At 38.9% G+C, this 18,952-nt stretch overlaps 1 protein-coding gene across 1 annotated transcript; it reads left to right on the forward strand.

Moving 5' to 3' along the window:
• Positions 1 to 739: 739 nt before the first annotated feature.
• On the forward strand, positions 740 to 9,931 carry LOC308702176 (mast cell protease 1A-like; the record flags this gene model as incomplete). The annotated part of the gene is made up of 8 exons (XM_081384843.1): positions 740 to 794; positions 903 to 1,053; positions 1,459 to 1,588; positions 2,735 to 2,986; positions 3,069 to 3,216; positions 9,434 to 9,517; positions 9,620 to 9,770; positions 9,877 to 9,931. 8 exons carry the CDS (start codon positions 740 to 742, stop codon positions 9,929 to 9,931), a joined length of 1,026 nt encoding a protein of 341 aa, XP_081240969.1.
• Between the last annotated feature and the right edge of the window lie 9,021 nt (positions 9,932 to 18,952).

The raw sequence follows: 18,952 nt of genomic DNA on the forward strand, positions 1-18,952 counted from the left end.
GAAATTGAAAATATTAAGTGACTTCATTGAAACAAAAAAAAGCAAGAATTTGTTTTTCTTTAATTCTTCTATAAACCTATTAAAATATCACATGGCAAGCATCAGTTATAGTCAAAGTGTTCTCATTGTCACAACCACACCCTCATTTTCCAGTCATGCCTGTAGACTCATATCTCATTGAATGGGAAAAACTGAAACACCAAAACTGCTGCTAAAAATTACAGAATTTTTTTTTATTTCAACACAGGAATGGTATCATGAACTTTTCTGCTTCAACTAAAACATAATAATAATAATAAATTAAATAATGTTTTATTTTATTTTATGAATAATTATTTTTTCAGACAGGTCAAAATAAAATATAAAATAAAAACAGTGAAAAGAATCCAGGATTTGAGTTGTAATATCTTCCTGCAAAAGTTTGGCAAGTCTTAGAGATCTAACCGCAGATGGTGAGTTAATTTCAAGCTCACACCTTTTTTCTCACATCTATCTAGAATTTACAGGAAATATTAGGCATGGATTACATCATGTGGCAAATTAGTCAACTCCAATCAAGAACGCAAACATAACTCCTATCTTTTCCACTTCATTGCAAAGTGAGAACCACATGAAGGTGTGAAAGAGGAAGTATGAGCACTATAAGGGGCAAAACCATGCAGACCACTTTACATGAAATACCATCATCAACACTGAAGAGAACTTCAGCACTCCAGATAAACCTTCTCAGAACAGCATCATGATCGTCTCAGCGCTTTTGCTAGTCACCCTGCTACCATATCTGACGCTTCAAGGTAAGTCTGATAGAAAAAGAGAGATTTCTATTGTATTATGTCAATCTGAAGGAACATTTAGTCAAATCTATTTCTAATCTAACCAACCTAAACTAATTTCTCTCTCAGCATCTGTGGATGTAGGTATAGTGAACGGCACAGAGGCCAGACCTCATTCAAGACCCTACATGGTCTCCATTCAAAGAAATAACAAACACATATGCGGTGGCTTCCTTGTGTCTGAACAGTTTGTCATGACGGCTGCACACTGCTTTACACAGTAAGTTTTTTTGTTCAGTTAGAATTTCATTGTGAGTCAAAGAGTCCCAGACCGCTGCAAAAGGGTCTTCACTTGGTGTGACTACTTACTATATATATAGTGATACCAAGATACTAACATACTATGATAGTACCCAACCTAGTGGGTACACGACTTAAAGGGAGTCTGCCAATTATAGTTTGAACCCAAAATGTGTTTATACTTAAACCTAAACCAAAGTTACCAAACTAAAGTTGAGCTAAATATTTGTGGCTTTGCCATGGAAGCATCATAACAAAGTATGCTATTACAATATGGTTCTAAATTCATATTGTTATACTGCAAGTCAAGCCTAAAATGCAAAACTCAATTTTGAGCAGTCCACATTTACAACTAAAATGCATGTTTTCTTTCTCGTCTTGACAGAGGAGAGAAGCTGACAGTCGTGGTTGGAGCTCATGATCACAATCATGGTACCCGCATGGAAGTCAAGTTCTACCACATCCACCCTGGGTATGAGTCTAACGGTCTGCTAAATGACATCATGCTACTTCAGGTAAATGACTCAGTTAGAATTTTCAGGGAAACTGCAAGAAAACTATTTTATCCTTAACTATATGCTATACAAAATTCTGAGGAAGAGAAAACCATACTGAATGTCCTAAACCCTTTAGGCTTTGTTCACATTGCACACAAATTTTATTTGGTTTCAAAACTAATTTCAAAACTAATTCAAACCTAATTTACAGGACAAACCACATACGCATATGGTTATGGTTTGTATTGGGATTGTAAACAACACTGATTTTATGTTTGCTAGTTGTTTTTTTTTTTTTTCAAATTACAAAATAAAAATAAGAAAAGCCTTAGATATATAATCTGAGAACTGGTGTAAAACTGAAGCCTCATGCAATTATACATAGGCTGCAAAATGAATAATAATTAATTACTATGAATCATTTAGTACTTGTATTTTTTTTATACAATTTAAAAAAAAAAACATACACTGAGCCAAAACATTATCACCACTCACAGGTGAAGCAAAAAATGTTGATCATCTGCCAACAAGGTCATATGTCAAGGTCTGGGTTGATTAAGTGAACAGTAATTTCTCGTAATCAAGGTGTTGGATGCAGGAGAAATTGGCAGGAATAAAGATGTGAGCCATTTTGACAAGGGTCAAATTTGTGTGCAAGGCGACTGAAACGGCAAGGCTTGTGTGTTGCTCCCGGTCAACAGTGGTGAGAATTTACCAACAGTTGTCCAAGAATGGGCCCCCAAACCTCATCAATGCACGAGGACGACAAAGTACATTCCAGGATTTTTCTCCATATAGTGGACTTCAATGGGGTACAACGGTTTGAAGGTCCAAATTGCAGTTTCAATGCAGCTTCAAAGGGCTCTACGCAATCCCAGGACTATCTGCTGCTAACTTCTTAGTGCCAGAGACCACAGAACACCCCCTTCAGGACTCTTGTAGAGTCCATGCCTTGGCGGTTTGGTGCTGTTTTGGCAGCTCGTGAAAGACTAACAGCATATTAGGCAGGTGGTCATAATGTTTTGGCTTATTGGTATATGTAGCAATTACAAAGTACTAGCACCTAGTATTCCCATTATCCTTTTTTTAAATAATTAGATTAAATTTGTCATTTATATTCATTTTGAAAATTATCAACATTAATGATTGAATTACTTGACGCAGCTGCATATAAAGGTCAACAAGAGCAAAAAAGTCAACTGGATCTCCATACCAAAGAAAGATAAGGACATCAAGGCCAAGGCCCAATGCAGTGTTGCAGGATGGGGGAAAACAACCACCAATGGTGCGGCAAGTGATAAACTTTTGGAGGTTGATGTCAAAATCATTGATAAAAAAGCATGTCAGAAGTACTGGGGGAAAACGTACTTCCCCTCAAGGATGGTGTGTGCAGGTGGTCATGGAGGATTTTGTCAGGTACAAAGTATATTCTGGAGACATCATAAATAGTGTTGCAGTTCAATTTTATTCAAATGCTCTAACTTTCTCCACTTCTCAGGGTGATTCTGGAGGACCTTTGGTGTGCAACAATGTTGCAGTTGGTGTTGTTTCATTCACTCAGCTAAAGAACTGTGACTCACCTACATTACCCAATGTCTATACCAAGATTTCCAAATTTCTGCCTTGGATAAAATGTATTGTTGGAGGTGTGAAGCAAAATCTTGATTAATAAACATTTTATGTTCTAACAACACACTCTCTTGATTGTATGTGTGTATTTTTGGAGATTTTATGATTTGACATGTTGATCAGATGTGACACTTTTCAGTAGAAAGATCTTGATACCTTCTCAGCAGGTTTCCTGTGGGGGGCTGATGTGGTCGGACACCCTGTGAGAAACACTCTAGTTTGCAAAGACATCTTAAATAGAAAATCTGATGACTGTGCAAAAGTAATGAGACTCATCACCATAGATTAGAGAATGTCTATTCTTACTGGAAGCACCTACAAAAATTACATGTCAGCTCACACCTATTATGAGTCTACTACTAGCATTAAAGTGTCATTGAGAAAACTGAGGAAATTATTTAAAAATAAAACTGTTTCCACACATTTCTCAGAACATTCTCCTCATCTGCCATTGGCCAAACAGCCCCGCCCCAAACTCACGCCATTGGTTGAACTGTTGCTATGTCAGGCTGGTCCGGGGCCGTTCTTCGTACATCGCTAACTCAGTTAGCTGGATTTGATTGTTGGCGATTTGGCATGATCTTGGATTGTTTGGTTCTTCGACGCTCATCCTGGACTTGCTGTCATAGCAACAGGTGCGCAAGCTTAAAGCTGCTCGGGAGCCGCTTATTTCATGTTAACAGGATTAGACTGCGGCTTCATAAGCGGAGCTGATACGGGAAGTCCAGCGCAGCGCGATAGTCCACTTTCTGAGATGTATATTTTTTCTCGTGACTCGTGAGATTGTCGTTTACATTATTAATTTGTTGGAAACGCACATTTATTTTCAACTTGTCGGAGTCTGGCTTTAACTACAGCACAAACTGTTTGCATTGCCCTAAGATTATTTGCGAGTAGCTCTTTCCTTTACACTACTGGAGATGCGGAGAACTTGATGGAAAGTGCTGTCTGTCGTGCCATTCGGGTTTACCTGGTGCTTTTAGGTTTAAAAAACAGTTTTAGGTTTTTTGTGGCATTTCCAAGCCACTTAAGACCCAATGTTGTAAAGCAGTTTTTTTAAATCAGTGTTTTTTTTTTTAGGCTGTCATAATTTTTTATGAAGATCATGCAATCATGACCATGCCGATTACAGTATATGTCACTCAGGCTTCACTAACGTGATTGGTACCATAGACTATAGGCTAGACCATAGGCTGCCATCAAGGCGTCAATGAAGGGGATTATGTGAACAGAAAGGGGGTTCACAATGTAAATGTGCAGCCCAGTTACTATTGGGATTCTTAATATTCCAGATTAGTAATATTATATCAAATTAAAAAAGGCAGTTGACTAAAATCTTCCATATCACAAATGTGAAAGCAAAATGGCCAGGATCTGTGCATGACTTTGGCTAGCTAAAGGGAAGATTTCAGTGGCTGAAAAGTATGAGGGTTGCACACCTGACAGGGCCTGTGACATTGTTGCATTTACACAACATTGCCACAAAAAAACTCTTTTCATTAAATGTTTAATAAAAGACAAATATGCTTAGTTCCTTGAGTTTTATTTCAATTGTTCTTTGTAAAGAAAAGCCAGTGGCCAAGTGCCTGCAACAAGAGATATTAGACACATGCCTCATGCAACAAATAAAAAGGAGAAGTTGTCTATACACTGCCCACCTGTAGGCCTATGTCTCCTCTGTCTGTGCAGACTCTTCTGTTGGCCCTTCTAGATGTGGAATCCTGCAACTTATATTGCAGCCATAAAGCATACAAGTATAAATTAAGTAAAGTTATTTATGCATTTGCAGGTAGGCTAGTTCCTCCATATGACAGTTATCTGAGAGGGTTTATTCACTGTCCAGTGCAATGGAAACAAATGGACATTACAAAGTCTTATACATTCTTTCCTTTGGAAAGTTAGAAAATGTCCACTTACTGCACATATTTCAGCCACCACTTTCTTGGGAACAGATACAAGTGTTGGTGTATTATGTATAAGTGCACAAAAGAGGAAAACACAATGTCATTAAAATGAACTACACTGGGGAAAAATGTGCTCAATAACTCATGGCAAAATATTTTTACATTAACGTAAGTTTATCAGTTTTCACTTTCACATGTCAAAGCAGTTCATCATTACTCAAGATTTAACAGCTGAAATGACTATACGGCCTTAATTTAATGCAGCAAAATTATTTTACAGTGTAGGATACTAAGATCTTTTCTTTTTTTTCTCTTGGTTGCTTTTATAAACAGACAACCATTTATTTAACAGTGCCTTTTATAAAAGAGAACTATAATATAACAAAAAATTACCATTATGTAGAATATTTTTGTACTTCACTTTTATTTGTTCCCATGTTCTAGTGTGGTGACTCTGACATTACAATAAACAAAGTAATTATGCAATTATTAAAATACAAAAATATAGGCTAATAAGTGATAAAAACATCTAACATGGCCACTTCTAACAGATTTAAATTGTCTGCTACTTTTTGCCCTCTCTCCTGGCTTTTGCAGGCTTTGAGGTGTTCCCTGGCGTTTTGATTAAACATTAAAATTCCGAATAAACTATTAGTTCTTGCTCTGCTGAGGAGAAAAACTGAGCGCGCTCTTCGGCCACGCTGAGCAGCCAATAGCAGCGTTGCTGATCAATGTTTCTACTATCGATACATATCCCCTTTTAAACCATGCAGCGCATGAACGCGCAGTTATCTCAGATAACTCAATCCAGTGATACTAATCATATCCGGCAAGTGTGTTCGAAGAACCTAATTAGCCGGATCATGATTAGCACAATGATATCATCTTGGATGTGTAATTTGATCTCGGATGTTTTAAGCAACGTACGAAGAACGGGCCCCAGGCCTACAGGCCTGTTATGTGAAGTGTAGGCTGACAACAACATGCGAAATGGTGACTTTATTATTTTAACATTTTTGATAATTTTGTATGGAGTTTCCTTTGTGTCTTTATTACTCAATCAAACATACTGTGTAAAGAGTTAAACTATTTATTTTGTAATTAAAAAAAAAAAATAAAAGATTGCAAAAAAGTCTTCTTAAGGCTAAAAAATAAAGTTGATAAAATGATTTGAAGTGCATGTAAATCTTAGAAAAGCTTTATTTTTCTTTGTGCATTTCGAACACTTTTACTTTTACTTTTTAATTTTACTCTCTTTTCTGCTATCTTTTTTGCGGGTCTAAATGTTTTGCTTGCGAGTTGAACAGTTTTGCTTGCGAATGAAACTGTGTCTCAGTGGGCGGTCTCTACCAACCAGGATGGAAGGCCCTTTTCTATTGGTCACCCTGGATTGAAGTTGACCACGCCCACTACGTTTTCCTGCTGCTGTTGAGCAGTGTGTCTGAGAGAAGAGTGAACTTGTAATATGGCGAGCAACAGGTCCTTCACTGATTTAATATCATAAACTCAGGGACAAGTGAACTGAATTATTCTCTTATTATGCTCTCCCATTTTAAATACTTTTAAATACATTTAAATACAGCAATAGTATAAAAGTACAGTACTACTGGTCAAAAATTTGCATTAAAATTAGCAAACTGTGAATGATGAAGGCCGTTGTGCCACGTTTAAAGAAATGAAACGAGGCTCAGGGTGATTTGATCGGTGTCTTTCAGACACTCAGCATTATGTTATTCTAGAGTCAGGTACATCTTTTACTCTTTATCTCTGAGCATTTGATGTTGATGAACTTATTACGAAATTGGCATGATACATTTACCTGACATAAGAAATTGTTAAATTTGATTTTATTCTAAAATACTCTGAAATTATTTTCTCAGGTAGATTAAATGGAGTCTTATGTTTCCGCAAATCTGCGTTCAGGGTTAAGTACATACTAGATCCCAGTTTAGATGAAGCGTGGGGCATGTCTGGTGGGATTCTAGATTCCTGACTAACTGCTTGACTTTAACTAAGTTGTTATGTAGTCGCAAATAGGGGGCTAGATAAGAATACTATTGAGGTAATAGCAGGGTTTGGAGCAGCATTACCTTAATGTACTAGCCGTAACTTCTGGTTATTGTTTGGGCTTTAACTAAGTTGTTATATGGGCAATTGTATGGGGCTACATGGGTACTTTTTAACAATAGCAAGCATGTGCGGCATAGTTAAACTGCTTTAGCCATACCGATATCGATCTGGGGTGCGTTTCCCGAAAGCATCGTTAGCCAACTATGGTCGCAAGTTCATCGCAATGTCCATTGAACTCTATTGGTAACGACGGAACTTGCGACCATAGTTGGCCAACGATGCTTTCGGGAAACGCACCCCAGACTGGCGAGTTTGTGATTGTGAGATCCACGTAAAAGAACGGCCAGCGTGAGACTCTATGAGCACATAGATTCTAATGAACGAGTAAAATAGGAAGTAAAGAGTTAAATGGAATAATCAAATGTATTGCTAAACTATTATATAAATGACCAATAAGCAATTGGCAATCTAACCTAAATTCAAGGTTGTGATAAAATGGAGTCAGATAAAAGTTGAATTGGAATTAAATTACTTTGCCACGTGGAAAAGACAGTAACACGTAGCAAACCTTCACCTGCTTAAACTGTCATTGGACCGATTGGGCAGGCTTTAGAGTACTTAAGTACACTTTTTGTGTATCCCTACTTTACTAGAGTATTGTTTTTTCTGGAAACTTTTTACTTTAATTTCACTACATTTGAAAGACAAATATTGTACTTTCTACTGCACTACATAGATGTGTACTTCTTTTGTTGGGGTGGTAGGAGTGTTAAAAAAAAAAAAAAAACATGTTTCTTTTTTTTTTTTTTTTATTATTCAGTTGTTTAATTTCTATAGGTTTTATAACATTCTAAAAGCTCTTAATTCCACAGATAGCCTACTAATAACTGGTAGGTGTATTCACTAGGTTGCATCCGATAAGGTACTGTAAGTATTACATACAACAATGCAACAATAATAAAACAATGCACTGACATTTACTTTTTACTTTTGATACTTAAGTACTTTTAAAAATGAGTACTTCTGTACTTTTACTTAAGTAAAAATTGGTCTTTTACTTATAACAGAGTAATATTTGACCAGTAGTATCTGTACTTTTACTCAAGTAAGGAAGTTGTTTACTTTGTCCATCTCTGAGTATGACTCATATCTGTCTCTTATCAAAAACTGGAATAACTAGTATAATACATCGAGATTCATTAGCTCAAGGGTCAATGACATGCCATGCATATTTTTGTGTCCAAGCACATTATTTCCTTTTAAATTCAGATGGACCCCAATTGATCCTTGTGTTGGTGAAAGTGTTGGCACAGAACTGAACACACAAGAGTACTCTCTGCATGTTGAAAAAAGATTCTAAAGAGGTAACCTGTGCATTAAAACGACACCAAGGGGAGGGAGTTCATGTTGAGCACGCAGTCCAAAAACAAAAAGAGAAAAAAATAAACCAAAGCAGAAAGCACAGCAAGAGAAGAGAGAAAGGATTTACTCACAGAAATCCACCCACACTCACTTTGTCCACTTGCACTCCTGAAGTGAGACAGAAAATGACATATTGTGCTGTTTATATAATAAAAGGTCATTTCATTAAAAAAATTAAATAGCTTGTCATTTTATCCTGTTGTTTATCATGTTTGTTTGCTTGATCAGTGAATTTTGCAGCTTCTGATTCTTTTGCTGTAGTAGCTTGCAAAGCTCTTGGAAATAACTGAAATAATTTTCTGAACTGATATGGAACTATAATGCCGCAAGGCCTTGCCTGGAACTACTTTAGTCATGCAGTTATAGAAAAAATAATCAGCAGCTTAGAATTGTGTCGGCCAATCAGAATCAAGCATTTTAGAGAGCCATGTTGTTAAGCAGTTTTTTAAAGAATATTAATTTGTATGTGCTGATTAAGACTTAGGCCTACATCTTTCAGGAATCAGTCATTGTGACATTACCAAAGGAGAAATCTGTGCAACTCTGCATTAGATTGTTTTTGTATATCCTGCCTATAAATCTTAGCCTTTTTGGAATGATATTATGCTTTTTTAAGGGTAACAATTTGCATACCATGTATAATGAAGTGTAAAATATTCAAGTACCAAAATGCATGCATGCTTAATTCTTATCGTCTAAACCATCTTTAGTCTGAATAACAAGAACAGTATCTTTTCATCACTGTGTTGCTCATACTGCAAGAAGAAAAAAAGAATTGGGGACAACTCAGTGACTCCACCCACTTTTACAGTATATTTATACAGTGTTTTGCCATGAGAACTCAATGTCTTCTTCATCATAACCATCATCATCATCTCTCTGCTCCTGCTGGCCTCTCTGCTGCCACACCTGACCTTCACTGGTGAGATTGATTATATTACAATATATTATGATGATTTTTAAGAATGTTTGATTTGTATATGCGTTGAATAAGTTGACTGACAGCTCTGTCTCTCTCTTTTAGCTCATGTGAATGTGGGTATATTGAATGGCACAGAAGCCAAACCCCACTCCAGACCTTACATGGTTTCTCTTCAGATGTATGGGCAGCATATCTGCGGTGGATTCCTCATTTCTGATGAGTTTGTCTTGACTGCTGCACAGTGCAGGAACCGGTAAGAGTTTGTTTAGAAAGAACTTTTGACTGACAAAAGGAATGCAGTCCAACCACACAGTGTTTCATATGACATAAATGACTATCATGACTTCCTCTTTCAACAGATATGAGATTCTGACGGTCGTTGTTCAGGTACAGCAAGAGTTCAGATCACATTGAAGTGACATCCTACATCCAGCATCCAAACTATACATTCAGTTATAATTGGAATGACATCATGCTTTTGAGGGTAACAAACTGTAATACTTTTAGTTGTTCTAATTGAATCTGATCAGGAAACAGTGGCACAAAACTGTTTGAAATTCTATTGCAATTTCTTGCTGTAAGAAATAAAGGAAGGGATTAAATTAATTTCTAAAATGAGGGGAAATGAAAAATGCAGAAAATCTGAAAAATCATTGGTAATTCACAGCAAACATTTAAAAGTAGAATAGGCCATTTAATTTATAAACACTTTTGTTAAACTGTTGAAACTCTCTTCACATCCTCCTAATAATCAATAATATAAGTGGTCTTATTAAAACATGTACATATCTTCTGTAAAAATCTCAGGATCAAAAATGTTCGTCCAATTATTGCATTCGGTCCGATGTCCTACCTGCCTATCAACATATGTATATCCATACCTCACCCTGATCGCGCAGACATCACACGTCATCAGCGCGTTGTAGTCACCAAGCTACAGGCCCCATCCACACTACTGTGTTTAGAAACGGAGAAGTTTAGAAACGCTGCCGACCCCGTTTTGTGTTTTGAATCTCCGGAGGGAGTTTTAGTGAAGACGGGTCAAAACGGAGGACTTTACACTGTAAAAATAAAAGGTGCCTGGAGGAACCTTTTGGGGTTCTTCACTTTGCCACACCGGCGGAACCGTCTGTAGATCCTCTAGGCACCCTTTAAAAAGGGGTGGTTCTCTGAGGAACCACACAGGTTTCATGAGGAACTCTTATATGAAGCACTGTGTGGAACCACTGTGGGTGCCTCCAGGAACCAAATTTCAATTTTATTTTGTTTGTATTAAATTAATTTCATGTTGTTACTATGGTTACCATTAACTTCTATTATAATAAACAAACTGAACCAAATACAAAATAAGAATTGCTTATTACATATTTTAGATCCATTATAATACACACACTTCAATGTGCTTGGGAAAAAAAAGCTAGTAAAAGATTAATCAATAAATACACACAAAAAAAATTGTATAATACATAAGTAACATGAATAATCAACCATGTGTAAACAATAGGTTACACAAAGAAAAGACATCTCAACAAAATGCATGGAAAACACATGTTCCATGTAATAAATCAATGTAAAAAAAACTCATATTTTGACTAATTAAAAATGTATAATTTTAAAACGTGTTTCAGTCCGCTTAAGTCTGACGCCACTGTTTCCAAGTCCAAAAGCTCTCAGATGCCAAAAACAAACAACAAACAGTGCTAATATACACTCATTGTGCTGTAATATTCCTGAAAATTATGATCCTAACCTCGAAATCTCAGATAGTTAGTTATTCAGCTATTTTGAATCATAAAATGTTGAAGTCTGGGATGACGTGAGACTGGAGACTATAATGTACACTATGGCTTTTGAAAAGCTTAAATGTGTGACTTCAATCAACAGTTCCCATAAATTGAGTGTATTGAATATTCTCAATATCTAGTAACAAGATAGAGGAAGTAGAGGCTTCGACCCAGAAATAGTATTCCTTATGTCACAACAAGCAGAAAACATTTTCCATTTTAACAGAGTTAAGGTGCAGTAAAATGATCTGTTGTTCTGTGAATGTTCACTGGTGAATTCAGTCATTTCAATAAGAATCCACACGATCAGCAATTTTGTGTGGTGCTTCATACATTACATCGCTACACTGCTGACAATGGTCAATGGACCTTTTTGCCTGTGTATTTCACGAAATTCACAAATGTGACGCACCTTTACTCGCTGCAACATAAAATGCAATCAATTATAATGTGAGGTACTTGAAGAGTTAGAAAAGTGAAAAGGTGCATCAGGTTCATTTTCCGTTTGTTTTTCCTCTTTTCTCGTGGATGGTCCAGGCACTTCAGTGATTTTCAGGTCTACAGGAGGATTTTTATTCTTGATCAAACTTACAGTTTACCGAGATCCCTGCAAAGTACAAAATTTACTGTTAGTAAGGTTATTAAAGTGATAGTTGTGAAATTTAAATAATTTCCCCAGCCTTGTGACGTTCCAAACCTGTTTAACTTTCTGTCTGTGGAACCCAAAAGCAGATCTCAGGCATAATGCAACCCCGGCCAATGTTCGCTTTTCACTGCATGAAACAAGCAGAAAAAAAATGTGTAATTCAACCATGAAACCATTCTTATGTACACTTATCTAGTTCAATTCAATGCAACAAATTATGTAAAAATGGTTAAGCTCCAAAAATGTCCCAGAAAAGATCCTAAAAATAATTAATGAGCTCACAACTCATGTGTTATGGGTTGTGTTGTAAGTCTTATTAAGCCATATAGGCCTAATAGCTTTTCCTTTTTTTTCTTTTTTTTTTTTTTTTTAGAAAAAGACCAAACTTGAAGTTATAATTCAGGGTTCAAATGTCTTATATTCAAATTAATATGATTAAGGTATAGCCTATAAAAAATGCATAGCATTATTTGCTCCAAACCTGTGATATTATTTTTCTGAGTAACATGAATGAGATTTGAGAGCATAAGGGAAGATTTTCAGAGAATAACTGATTAAAAAATACAAGTACACAGTCAAACAATACAATTTCACACAGAGAAAGTTCATAGTAATAAAAGTACTTGCATGTGGTGCAGGTAACTTACTGTAATTCAATGTTGCTACTGAAATGTTCAGATTATTTTAGAAATGTAATGGTTGTTCTGGGGAAACAAAAGAACAAAGCTGATTATTCACAACATAATATTTATTGACCAGTAAATGGCTTTAAAATGGTATGTAAGAGAATGAGTGCACATGTAGTAAGTAAAGTTAGGCTAAACAAAAACAGACCAAACTATATTAACTTGCTTTTGTTATACGTAACAAACGCCAATGCTAAATTAGTTAGGCTATATCAGCAATTTGGAGACACTTTTGTACAGAATATGTTGAATTGAATGACTAAATCAATCTAACACATTAAGTCAATGATTTGCATTTGTTCATTAGATCAACGTAGTTAGCATCGCGGCTAAAACCTTCATACCAGATACTGTGCAATAAACTAGTGTTAAACACTGTAAAAAGGTAGTAATGTATAATAAATTTAGCTTATATATGTGCGTGTGTTTGAATATATAGTAAGTAGACTCTGTATTTATATTTATTTGGCGAGTTTACAAACCTAACGAAGAGCCGAACAAAGCTGCGGCAGGCTTTGATGAGGGGAGCCGTTACTTTCAAACCCGATGACGTCGATCAGCTGAGCTTTGTTGCGCGCGAGCATCACTGAAGCGACGACAGCAGAGGAATAGCAGCAGTTTCGTGACAGAATAAAACCTTTCTCCTCCGGGTTCTTCTTCTTCAAATAATAATTTATGACGAAGTAGGTAAAAATTATTCTTTTATTACTATTATTTATTCAATAATAATTAATGAATTCTTCTTATTAATATTATTATCATTTAGTGTTGTTTTTTAAGGTTTAAATTAATCAATAAAATAGGCCTATACTAAATAAATGTAAGCTACCTAGGTGAAAAAGACGTAGGCCACTGTTAAATGTATTAAAAATGCATTAAAGTAGGTTATATTTGTATTGTAGGCCTACTAGAAAACACTCAAGTACATTTTTAATAGTATGTCTTTTTCACCTGGGTATGTATACTGAATCAAACTTAAGTAGCCTATAATAATAATAATAGGATAATAATAATCTCATTCTGGCCTCACTGAACCATTGGGTTTCTCCAGATGCTGGCTTTAACATAAGAGATCTTCCAGGAACCACTTAAATGTTAAAAGATCTTCCAATAACCCTTTTATCGCATTCAAGTTACTTTATTTTCCCCCAAAGCACTTCAAGGTTAGCCTAGAAATCTAGACGCACCCTAGCGGCAGCAAAATGTATTTCGCAGCCAGGGTAGTCTAGCAACTCTCAATAAACCTTCTCGCTGCAAAAACCCAGATTGGGTCAGGCCAATCACGTTGTGTATAGAGTAGGCGGGGGCGGGCTTAACATACACGACAGAGTTGCGACGGTTACCTGGCTGCTGCTACTTGAAAACAAAGAATGGCGGCTGCTGATGGAGAACAACGGTCTTTCGAATCGGCTTTGGCCGCAACTCTGGAGGACTTGGAGTTAAGTTTTTCTTTGAGAAAAGAGCAAAGAACGGCACTTAAGTCATTCTTTAAAAAAGAAAGATGTGTTCGTCGTTTTGCCGGCCAGATATGGCAAAAGTTGAATCTATCAACTAAGCTCCGCTGTTGGGAAAACGCTCTGGTTGGTTGAAGCGCTGTCCTATTGCGTGCGAATTTGAAGCGCTGTCCTATTGCGTGCGAATTTGAAAGACAGCCGTTTATCCCGCCCCTCGGATTGAGCCGTGTCTATGGTGAGTTTCCAGACCTAACATCTTGATGTAGGTCTGGCTTGCCAGGCTACTTCAAGGTCTCATGGTAATGAAAAGATGACTCCAGAACCTCTGAACTTAATATAAAGTGCTTAAAGGATCCCATAAGTTCCATCAAGAACCTCAAAGAGTGTCAATGATCCTCCAGTAACCCTACTATAGGAGAAAAATTCAAAATTACATTTTGAAGTTCCTTGAGTATCCGACAGGATATTTGAGGCTCCTTTAGTTTTTACAGTGTAGAAACGATGATGCAGAGGCTCACGCTCGGCTCTATGATTGGGTGTCATCAGTCATGGAGTACACAGGTAATATACAGTACCAGTAAACTTCACCCGCTGGAACAGTTTCTTACAGTAAGAAACTGCCGCGTCTCAGGCGTGGCTCGCGTGGTAAACGCATGCATGCTAGAAATAGAACCGACGCCTATTTTTCATGCGACACGCAAGCATGTTGGAAGCGTTTCCAGGCCAAATAGAATAGGAAAAGATGTTTATATGTAATTTTGACACAAATACATATTAATAAATGACATTTTGATGTTTGAAAGTCTCTAGGTTTACTCCGGCACGCGCATACCCAGTGTTGGTGAATGGTCACGTGATCCGCGTTTTCAGTCGTTTTAATGTGGCCAGAGATCAATTCTAATACGCAGCTAAAACGCTGGTGTGGACGGAGATCGTATTCGTTTTAATTCTCCGTTTCTAAACTAAAATGCAGTAGTGTGGATGGGGCCACAGTCACAGAGCGTCAAAAACAAACAGCAGCCGCCTTTTGCAGTTCCTCCTGAACCAAAACAAGGAGCTTTTGCTGTGTTCCCGCCATGTCTTAACCATAATTACGCGATGGCAACCAGTGACGTTCTACCCGGAGCTGTTCACATCCTCAGACTTGGATTTATACGTTTCTATGTCAACACTATCAACACCGAACAGCAGTCAGGTGGTACAATAAGAGCTCTGTAAGTTGTTTATGTTTATTATTATTGTAATGTTATATAATTTGAGAACTCTCGTCTCGTGATGCTTTGCAAACTTTCATGTTTTTGAAGGAAGTGAGGCTTTGGAGAGCGCTCTGAAGCAGGGCTTAAAAACGGAAAAAAATATCAATCGGTTCACTCCGAGCAGAATCGGTATTTTAACGTTCCGTTTTTGCGTTCCTCCTTAAATATCACCGTTCCGAAAACGTTTCGATTCGAAAAATTACCGGTTGATAACGTTATTTTAATTTAGCCTATACTTTAAACAAATATTTATAAATAAAGACAAATTTTCACTCAAAAATAACACATGATAATTAAATTTGAAAATGTATTTCATTGTCATGATTCCTGTCCTGTGTTTCCCTTGTCTGGTGTGCATTTTAGTTATTTCCTGTTCTGTGCCATGTTTTGTAGTCCTTTGTAGTCTTTCTTGTTTATTAGTCTCCCCAGGTGTTTCAGATTAACCACGCCCCCTTGTTATCTTGTTTAGCTTGTTAGTCTCTGTATTTAAACCCTGTATCTTGTTTCAGTGTTTGTGGGTTCTTGTTTGATTGTTATTGTATGTTGGCTGTTTTGTTCCTGTGTTCTGTTTCCCAAGTCTGAGTCTTGTTTAGTTTTGGATTTATTTATTAAAGTTTGCTGCACATGGATCCTACTTTCTCCTATCATTCAACCCCAACGTAACAGAAGAACCCACCACTTAATGGATCCAGCAGCAGCTTTGGGGAGTCTCCAGCCAAGATGGCGGCCACGTCTGATTCTGGTTCCCAGGATGGCCGCCGCCACGTTGTCTGAGAATCTCCAGCCAAGAAGGCGGCCACGCCTGATTCTGGTTCCAAGAATGGCCGCCGCCACGCTTCCTGAGCCTCTGTCTGTTCCTGAGACCGCATCTGTTCCTGAGTCTGAGCCTGTTCCTGAACCTGAGCTTCTTCACGTCGCTTCTGCTGATCCAGAGACTGTTCACGTCGCTTCTGCTGATCCAGAGACTGTTCACGTCGCTTCTGCTGATCCAGAGAATGTTCACGTCGCTTCTGCTGATCCAGAGACTGTTCACGTCGCTTCTGCTGATCCAGAGACTGTTCACGTCGCTTCTGCTGATCCAGAGACTGTTCACGTCACTTCTGCTGATCCAGAGACTGTTCACGTCGCTTCTGCTGATCCAGAGACTGTTCACGTCACTTCTGCCGATCCAGAGCTTCACGCCATCCCAGAGTCTCCTTCACCGCTGGTCCTGCCCAGCACAAAGCCTTCACCGCTGGTCCTGCCCAGCACAAGGCCTTCACCGCTGGTCCTGCCCAGCACAAAGCCTTCACCGCTGGTCCTGCCCAGCACAAAGCCTTCACCGCTGGTCCTGCCCAGCACAAGGCCTTCACCGCTGGTCCTGCCCAGCACAAAGCCTTCACCGCTGGTCCTGCCCAGCACAAAGCCTTCACCGCTGGTCCTGCCCAGCACAAAGCCTTCACCGCTGGTCCTGCCCAGCACAAAGCCTTCACCGCTGGTCCTGCCCAGCACAAAGCCTTCACCGCTGGTCCTGCCCAGCACAAAGCCTTCACCGCTGGTCCTGCCCAGCACAAAGCCTTCACCGCTGGTCCTGCCCAGCACAAAGCCTTCGCCGCTGGTCCTGCCCAGTTCAGAGCCCTCTTCGCCGCTGGTCCTGACCAGCTCAGAGCCCTCTACGCCGCTGGTCCTGCCCAGCTCAGTGCCCTCTTTGCCGCTGGTCCTGCCCAGCTCAGTGCCCTCTTCGCCGCTGGTCCTGCCCAGCTCAGTGCCCTCTTCGCCGCTGGTCCTGCCCAGCTCAAAGCCCTCTTCATCGCTGGTCCAGGACTCTTTACCGGGGAGCCTCCCCATGAAAATTTTGGGGGGGGCAATACACCTCCGGACCAGCCCATTCCGCCAGGACCGCCAGAGGGGTGGTCTCCTGTTCCGCCCTGGCCGCCCGAAGGGTCGTCTCCGCCGTGGCCGCCCGAGGGGTCGTCTCCGCCGTGGCCGCCCGAGGGGTCGTCTCCGCCGTGGCCGCCCGAAGGGTCGTCTCCGCCGTGGCCGCCAGAAGGGTCGTCACCGCCGTGGCCGTCTCCTCAGCCAGCACTGCCCTGGCTGCCAGCACTGCCCTGGCCGCCTGCACAGCCTGCTCCGCCCTGGTCGCCTGCACAGCCTGATCCGCCCTGGTCTCCCGTTCTACCACAGTCTCCAGGTCCTCTGCCGTTCCACGGGCCTGGTGCTCCATCCCGCCCCCGGGTCCGCCTCCGCTCCACCACCCTCCTGAACTATTTCCTGAGGAGCATCTGGAATCTGCTCCTTAAGTGGGGGGCTATGTCATGATTCCTGTCCTGTGTTTCCCTTGTCTGGTGTGCATTTTTGTTATTTCCTGTTCTGTGCCATGTTTTGTAGTCCTTTGTAGTCTTTCTTGTTTATTAGTCTCCCCAGGTGTTTCAGATTAACCACGCCCCCTTGTTATCTTGTTTAGCTTGTTAGTCTCTGTATTTAAACCCTGTATCTTGTTTCAGTGTTTGTGGGTTCTTGTTTGATTGTTATTGTATGTTGGCTGTTTTGTTCCTGTGTTCTGTTTCCCAAGTCTGAGTCTTGTTTAGTTTTGGATTTATTTATTAAAGTTTGCTGCACATGGATCCTACTTTCTCCTATCATTCAACCCCAACGTAACATTCATAACATTTTAATTCATAGGTAATTCTGTTGTGTTTTTTACAAAGCATAAACAGCTGGATTACATTACTAAAAAAATAATTCAAGTAAACAGGATAATTGCTCTTTTAATACACCGTCAACTGCTTTCAAAGCAAACACTGCGCAACCTGAAAGACTATAATAAAATGTGTGACAGTTAGTAGTAGGCCTACTTGGATAGGCTTAAACAAAATGGACAAACTAGACGTCTATGAGCTTTAAGTCCGTAGGCCTACTGCTTTGTACGAAAAGACTGCGCAACACGTCTTTGCATCACATAGGCTAATCAAATTCAGTCTGCTAATAAATCTCAATTATTATATAACAATATAACATTGTAAAACAAAACAAAACAAACAAACAAACAAACAAACAAAAAAATACAAACTAAGCATTAGCTTAACGTAGGCTACTGCTTGTGTGAACGAAAACACTGCGCAACACAACCTTGCATCACATAGGCTAATCAAATTCAGTCTGCTAATAAATCTCAAATATAATATAACAATATTACATTGTAAAACTTAAAAAAAAAAAAAAATTTATACAAACTAAGCATTAACAATTAGCTTAACGTCCATACTGCTTGTTTGTACGAAGAGACTGCGCAACACGTCCTTGCATCACATAGGCTAATCAAATTCAGTCTGCTAATAAATCTCAATTATTATATGACAATATAACATTGTAAAAAATTTAACAGTTATAAAAAACTGTTAAAACATTGACCTGCTGCTTTGGCTATACCTGAAAGACTATTTAAAAAAGTGCGATAGCCTAGGCTATCAAAATGGACAGACTATATCAGTCTATTTAAGCTTAAAGTCCGTACTGCTTATTTAAACGAACGAAGAGAATGTCCTCCAGTACCTGAGCATTTATTGAAGACCTCAGTGGGGAGAGAATGTACTTCAGGCATGAAAATGCGCGCTCTACACTGACTTGCGT

This window comes from Scardinius erythrophthalmus (assembly GCF_964197995.2).
Source record: "Scardinius erythrophthalmus genome assembly, chromosome: 14".
Classification (NCBI taxonomy): Eukaryota; Metazoa; Chordata; class Actinopteri; order Cypriniformes; family Leuciscidae; genus Scardinius; species Scardinius erythrophthalmus.